The sequence below is a fragment of the Nipponia nippon genome, unplaced genomic scaffold, assembly GCF_047370975.1.
Source record: "Nipponia nippon isolate SJK-2023a ecotype South Korea unplaced genomic scaffold, ASM4737097v1 scaffold_7, whole genome shotgun sequence".
In the NCBI taxonomy this organism is placed as follows: Eukaryota; Metazoa; Chordata; class Aves; order Pelecaniformes; family Threskiornithidae; genus Nipponia; species Nipponia nippon.
Window position 1 is genome coordinate 39,049,726 of NW_028262391.1, and position 7,416 is coordinate 39,057,141.

A 7,416-nucleotide genomic window follows, 5' to 3' on the forward strand; every position below is an offset into this window, starting at 1 on the left:
GAGTTATAAGTAGCCAACAAGTTCATGCTGATGGATCATCAGTTTGAGGGAGGGGAACACGGAGGGTACTGTTACTGTCTTTTGACCAGATTTATAGACTAGATGGTTTAGGAAAAAAGGTAGCAAGAAAAGCAATGAGAATACAGAACACAAAACCTAGCCTCAAGGGTCTGGATGCCAAAACTACAAAGCATTCCAAACAGAAAAAAAGTCTTCTATCCTGCCTGTTTTTAAAGCATCTTACTATTTCAGTCACATTTTCTGCGGCAAACATCTATCAGCATTCTATTTTTCAATTACTGAGCCTCAGAAAAGAGCTAGCCCTCTAAGAAAGTTACAGCACGATCTTCTTGGTTAACCCAGAAAAAACATCACCTTATGCCTTAAGGTTTTTTTTGGTTTGAGGTTTTTTGTTTCTTTTGTTTTTCTTTTTCAAATTTTATACACTATTTCATTTTCATGTTTATATGTGGAAATAGGTAGAATTTGGCTCTTCTGTACTTCCACTATCTGCTCTTTTCTTTATCGCTTCTCATAAAAGAAAGGCCATGATAAATTTAAAGACTAATGTACCTTCCTCCAGCAGGATATTCAGCTGCAGTACACACCTTCACTTCAAATTACTGCATTAATTTCTATTCGTTGTTTGAAAGAACAGCTTAGAAAGAACCTAACTTACGCTTTCAATTCAGGGTTCAATGTGCGGGATTGGTAGTGACAAAAGAAAAGAAATAACAGAACTTCTGAACACAGCAAGCAAGTATAGAAATCAGACTAGTAAGCATCAAGCCATAGCATCATTTCTGCATAACTTATTTTGACATATGATGCAAATTTAACCAGTATCTCAATATTTAAAAAACCCCATACTTCAAGACGTTTTTAAAAAGATAAAAAAAAAAGATTCTGAAGCTGTTCGTATTAAGAGCTGTATAATGATCTGTCAACTGCGATAAGTAAGCAAGATTTCAACACAATTCAAAGAAAGATTTATAGTCTTTACCACAGGAAGGGGAAGTCCACATTGTATTTCTTATTGTTTAATAAAATGACCGGTTTCCAATGCTACCTAGATTCATTTACCTATTAGGTGAGTTCTGACATATAGATACACAAACACTTCAAACAGCAACATTAAAACTTTTTACAAGTATTCATGCTCAGTTGTAAACACAAATACCTTCTAGCACAATATTATTACTGTACAGTCTCAAGTGTAAGCAATTTCAAAATTATCTAAATGTCATTAACCGTAAAAAAAATACCAAATACCTAACTCCCCTTAAAAAAGTTTAGGAACATAATACCTGAAGCTTCTCTTGGTTGGATGTACGGATGATAGAAGTCAGTATATCTGGCAAAGCTTCTCTAGGCAGATTGTCCAAAAGACGCCTCAGCTTTGCGACTGCAGGAACGGACATATCCAGCATCTCAACCAACTGTAAGGAACACACAATGAACAATATTCATGCTTGCTATGTTTCTTTTTAAGTTATTTAAGTGAGCATCTGACTTAAAAAGGATTGCATCTTTCAGTATTAAATGTATCTAGGCACTTGCCAAAAAGCTACTTAAATAAATTAAAAAAAGTTCACAGAAGAGGCACTAACTCAGCATGGGGCAATCAAGACCGGGCTTTCTGCTTGTTCAAGAAGTTCAAAAACACCATTGTTGTTTGCAGCACTTTTTTCAATGCCTACATATCTTATTCCCCCCCACACCCCCGATTAAAAACTTTCCCAGTTATGTTAACGCTACAATGACTTTTCTTCTATACATCCTTTAAACTCAAACTCCTTATATCTGTTTATAATGAAGGCTCTAGAAGGATTTTTTTCCTCTTTAGTAATTTTAAAAAATAACCCTCACAAGAAAATCCATCCATTATGTATATCATGAATTCTGTAAAAAAATATTCAAAAGTATTCCTTTTACTAGAGTGTATTGATAGTATTGCTATATATGAAATAATAGCAACTTATCATAGCACTAACATACACCGACTCATCCTGCAATGAGCTGTATAGACACCCTGGAACTCCACAGAGAAACCTTCAGCTATAATAAAAATATTTATTTTGTAGCAGAGGTACTGAAACTCTACTAGTCCCTGAAAAATATAAGAACTATAGAGAGAGAAGGGCACATAGGAAACAAACAGAAAAAATCCAAATATACATATAAAGACATTTGATATATCATATATCGGATTAAAACAATTTACCTGCACTGCATACTTGTAGAACTGTTCTGACAACTCTCCAAGCTCCTCCTCAGATTTATGCTCATTAGTAAACTGCTCAAGTCGATCTAACTGTTCAACTTCAGCAACAGGATACGGCTTCTCTTTCAGCAACTGCAGGATCTGGAATCGGCAGAGGCCTGTAACCAGCAACGTATAATGCGGCTTGGGCCAGTTGCTACCAACAACCTGAACTGCCAAGGCAGCAGTGCCGATCCTAAAAACAGATCAAATCTTTGTATTACTTGTCACCTTCCACAGAACGTATTGCGTACCTCTTATCAAGAAGCAATCAAGCTATAGGTTGCAAGAACCTCCTGGGTCATAGCTCTTTATCGTGAAAGACAACCAAATTACACAATTTCCTTTGTAACGCAGATTACAAAACTAAACCCTAAAACCTGAAAATGAACGAGCTAACTGAAAAACTAACTAGGATAATACATTACAGTCACCCAATTTACAAACACATGTAATTTTTTCATAAATAATTTAATGGATCTTGCTGCAGACAGGAATGCTGAAATTTCTGCTTAAGCTATACGCATTGGAAAATTGAGCGTTCGTAATTTACAGTTCTTCAGTGAAATTGTTGGCCTCGTTCTGAACAATCGTTTTAGATCACAGGTACCTGTTTAAGGAGGTTTAAAACAAGTTATTTTCTTGCAAAACCGTACTAAGTCCACTGATGTGATAGAGTTTTGAGGGTAAGGTTACAGCACGTTAGCTTTACCCATGCTTTATCCCACAGAAATACAATTCCTTTTAATTTTATGTGAACTAGGTCACGACTCGTGCTACTTATCAGGTGAAAAATGTTATCGTTCACAGCTGCGGCAGCCTTAATGCTCCTGGCCTACGTTCTTTGACCGTATTTTCCTCTCCCACCGCGGTCTCTTTAGGACGCTTTTCTCCCAGGCGCCAGTCAGAGCCCCCCGACCCCACGCACCCCCCAACGGACGCTCGTCCGGGGCAGCGAGAAAAGTTTCTCGGAAGGGAGAAGCGCCTCGCACACGGCGGCGGAGCAGGAAAGCCTCGCCCCCGCGGCCAGGCCCACGCCGGCGAGCCCGGCGCCCCCGCGGAGGCGACAACATGGCGAGCTCGCCTCGGGGCAGCACCGTCCCGGCCGAGGAGGCGGGGAGGGGTTCAGCGCGCCGCGGTACGGCGGCAGCTCGGACAAGCGCGGCGCCCCAGGCCGGGCCGGGCGGCACCTGTGGAGGGAGGGCAGGTCGTCGCAGTCGGAGGTGGGGTCGCTGGTGTTGGGGATGACGCCGATGATGGTGCTCCTCAGCGAGGTGCCCTTCAGGAGCCGGCTGCGCACCAGCTGCATGTTGCGCGGCGAGTCCACGCTCGTCCGCATGGTCGAGCCGGGCAGCAGGACGCCCTCATGGGTGAGCAGCAGCGGGAGGCGGCTGGGGATCTGGATGGCGCTACCCGCCGCCATGGCCGCCCGCTCCGCTCCGCTCCCCGCCCCGCCCGCACACCGGCGCGACCGGGCAGCCCCGGCGCGCGGCTCCGCCCCACTACGGGCGCGCGGAAGGGACAGCCCGCGCTGCGGCCCGCCTCCGCCCCGGCCCTCCCGCCGCCCGGCCTCACCGGCCCTTGCGCAGTAACGAAACTTCATCCTTCTCTCTCCGTTTTTTTGTGGTTTGTTTTGGTTTGTTTGTTTGTTTGTTTGCTTGTTTGTTTTTTCCTCTTTTAAAAGACACAGGCGGGTGCGGGTCACGGCCCGAGGAGCGCGCTGGGCCCGAGGAGCGCGCTGGGCCGCGGTCCCCCCGCGTGCCGCTGTGGCTGCCTCAGGCGCCAGGTGTCAGGCTGGCACCGACAAGGTCTGCGGGCTTTAATTGCTCTGTAAAAAAGAAAAAGCGCTATAAGACTCTGACCTAGGAGAGGGAGTGTGCAACAAATTAATCATTTGTTAAATGGGATGGTTACTGAGTGAAATCCATTTTTGGGGTGTTTTTACAAAAATCTGCTCTTCTGCATCTGTGCTCGTGGCCAAAGGGCTCAGGACCCTGTTTCTTCAAGCACAGGTTAGCGCAGGTGCTCTTCCAAGTGCTCCGGAGGGAAGGCAGCACACACCGCCTCTCTTCTGCAGGGCGCGGGCCCAAAGGCTGAGCCTCCCCGGGGCTGGGCAGCAGGGAAGAGCAAAGCCGCCACGGGCGCTCCCCGCTCCCCAGCCCGAGCCAGGCGGGGTACCGCCGAGGGCAGGCCCGGGACCTCGCGAGGGCTGTGGGAGTTTTACTGCAGTACAGTTAATTTTCAGCAGAGCTGGAGGCATCGGCCAAGGGCAGAGGCTCACTGTGGTCAGTAACGCTCCTTTGCCCAGTCCTGCACAAGCCTGCTCAGGTGAAAGGGCCCTACGGAGAGTTCAAATGAACAAGCAAGTTTTAGAAACTTTCCTTCCCCCCCCCCCCCCCCCCCCCGGTGAAAACAGGTGCAAATCAAAATTGCATAATGTAACAAACTACATTAGCCAATCCCTTGTTAATCACTGACTTGCATAATACAGTTAGAACAAAGGTAATCCTGTACAGAGGGGAAATCTCACTCGCAACAAACTGACAATTTGAAATGCACAAGTATAGCTACAGTAAAAAACTTGCTTCATCATGCAGTTTATTAATATCTTAATCTGTTGGCCTACAGGAAAATGTCAAGGATATATGGAAATACTAACAATATATTTAAATGCAAGAAGTTATTACAGCTGAGAAAAATATCTTCTAAAGCAGACACCTCAGGTACCTTAGAAAGAAGCTGGAATTTAATATACTATTCAACATGACATTTAGCAAACATTAATACAAAAGGGCACATAACACAGGAATATGGAAAGTGTTTTGTGAACTTCCTGATGTTAAATATAATTACTCTGTAAACATATGTTCAACACTCACAAATGTTTAGGCATCTCTAACTATATTAGTTTGTAACGTGAACACAAACCAAACCTAAAGGTTAAACATTTGCTCGGCACATTTAGTGATGAATTTTCTCAGTCTGAGTCTTTCCATCAAAAAGAATCTACCAATCTCATAATGTTTATTCTACAGGCTACCATTTTTTTTTCTCTTCTTCAGAGACGACTAGTCCCTGTGGTCATTAAAAATAGTTTCTTAATTCATTCTGGAGCTGTATCAAAAAATCTCAATGAGTGCTTTTAAAAATCCTTTCAATTTCTACTGAATAACTCTTAATAGCCAGGCCTATATTTGACTGCATGTACTAAGTGTGCAATACAATAGGGCCACATCCCGATTAGGATGTCTAGATAGTACTTGATCCTCCAAATTGTTTTTTGCTTAAACACAACCAGATCATATTTGAGCAGCAGCCTTTTGGAACTTTTTTGGGGACTAGCTGAACATTTCTTGATACATGGAGAAGCAGTCTAGCATTTAGTACTAAAGAGAATTCTGTGCCTCCACCTCAGAGGATTTAAGATCAGAAGGGACGATTGCCACATGGTCTGACCTCCTCTGACTCACCAGCAACTTCTGTCAAGTCCACAGTATCTGAGTTACACTGTATCTCCTAAAGGCATTCAGCCTTGATTTAAAGACTGACTGGAACAGAGAACCTACCACCTCTACAGGTATGTTTTTCAACAGTTGATTATGTTGTTAAAATTTGCACCTTGCCTGTAATCTCAGTTTCCAGAGACTGACTTCTGTCATATCTAACAGATTAAAGAGTTGCCTACTATGAGAAAAATCTTTCCTCTGTGAACATGACCAATGCTCCATGATCAAGTCACTGCTTTACTTTGAGCTTCTCTATGAGCCATATTTCTCATTTTTTAATAAAATCTCATCCTCCTTAAAATGTGGGTAGCCTCTAACTAGTATTCCAGTACTGGTCTTGCAAATGCCATATAAAGGGGGTAATACTCTCTTTTGTGTTTCCATTCCCTTCTCATGAAATCAAGCCTGAAGTTTGTAGTCGTGGGTATAGCACCACTTCGCACAGCTTAACTACTAATACTTTGGTATGGATGCAGCACAAACTCGACTGATGGAGATGGGTAACAATGTGGTATGGCACAAGACGGTGAATATATACCAGGTGGTATAGTGCACCTGAGATTCCCACCCAATAAACCCGTGCCCTGCGGGGCCTCCTGCTTCCACTCTCTGAAGCTGGACTGACACAAGAACTGGACCTCACAGAACTTTCATTGACTAAAACAGATGGGCACTGCTTTAGGTCCCAGTTCAGCAAGGTACAAAACCACCTCCTTCACATTAAGGATGTAAGTAGTCCCATTCATTCCATATCCTTCAAAGAGTGAAAGGACAGCAATGCTCTTCCTGAGCTTGTTGACAAGATCATACTAATCATTTTGCAATAATGATCTTCTGCAAGACATATTTCTTCAAAAAATAAAGCAATTCACAGATGTGTTTATTTTATACCTGTAAAACTCACATAACTTTTTCCTGTCTTCCCCACCTCTGCCCTATTTCTTCCATTTACACGAACACGAGAGAATTCAGTATCTCCCATAAACAAGACCAAGGTACCCCACAACGAAGACTTGAGACTAATGTGTGTTGCTGAAGAACTGTACCCCAAGCCTACAGTGTACCAGAACAGTAATGGAAAGAACTCAGGATTCTTCATCCAGAATTCTCTACTTTGAATACATCTAATCATTTCCCTTGCATCATATATACACCGCACTCTATATAGTGTTCCCAATTGTAGGCCTTAAGAATCCACACCGTAGTGATTTTTGTACTGAAGAACAAGATGATGGATAAACAGAAATTTTAGCCTCTCACAATTCGTGCTGTTAACTTTCACAAACACTAGACTGACATTCATATAAATGAAGACATTTTCATTCACATTAATGCTGTAGCTGGGAATTGCATAAAATGATTGTTTAAATTAACCTAACTTGACCTAACCTTTAAACTAAAGACAGAAAGAAATTACTGCAGTACAATTGTATATAAAAGCATTTGCCTCAAGATTTATGGCCAGTGGAAAAAATATTTTAATAGAGTAAGTTAACTACTTGAAACTCACATGACATTTCAAGTTTCACATGGTATAATCATGATTTGTACTATAAATGAAAATAAATTTAAATTGAAATATTGACTATTTTGAAATAAATATACTCTACAGAAAATCCAAAATGAAAATTCAAAATGGAAACAGTG

The 7,416-nt window shown here is 42.4% G+C and overlaps 1 protein-coding gene across 3 annotated transcripts in view; it reads right to left on the reverse strand.

The window, feature by feature from the left end:
* LONP2 (lon peptidase 2, peroxisomal) overlaps positions 1-3,759 on the reverse strand; it is a 45,432-nt gene extending 41,673 nt beyond the window's left edge. The window contains exons 1-3 of one of the 3 annotated variants that reach the window (XR_015700807.1): positions 3,454-3,759; positions 2,225-2,459; positions 1,308-1,439 (exon numbers count right to left, since the gene is read on the reverse strand). Coding sequence is in view for 2 of the 3 variants with exons in the window: in XM_087740950.1 (XP_087597076.1) it covers positions 1,308-1,439; positions 2,225-2,459; positions 3,454-3,686 (600 nt within the window). In the remaining variant the exon portion in view is untranslated. The remainder of the gene's footprint in view (positions 1-1,307; positions 1,440-2,224; positions 2,460-3,453) is intronic. The other 2 variants (XM_087740950.1, XM_087740951.1) reach the window with 2 other exon arrangements.
* Between the last annotated feature and the right edge of the window lie 3,657 nt (positions 3,760-7,416).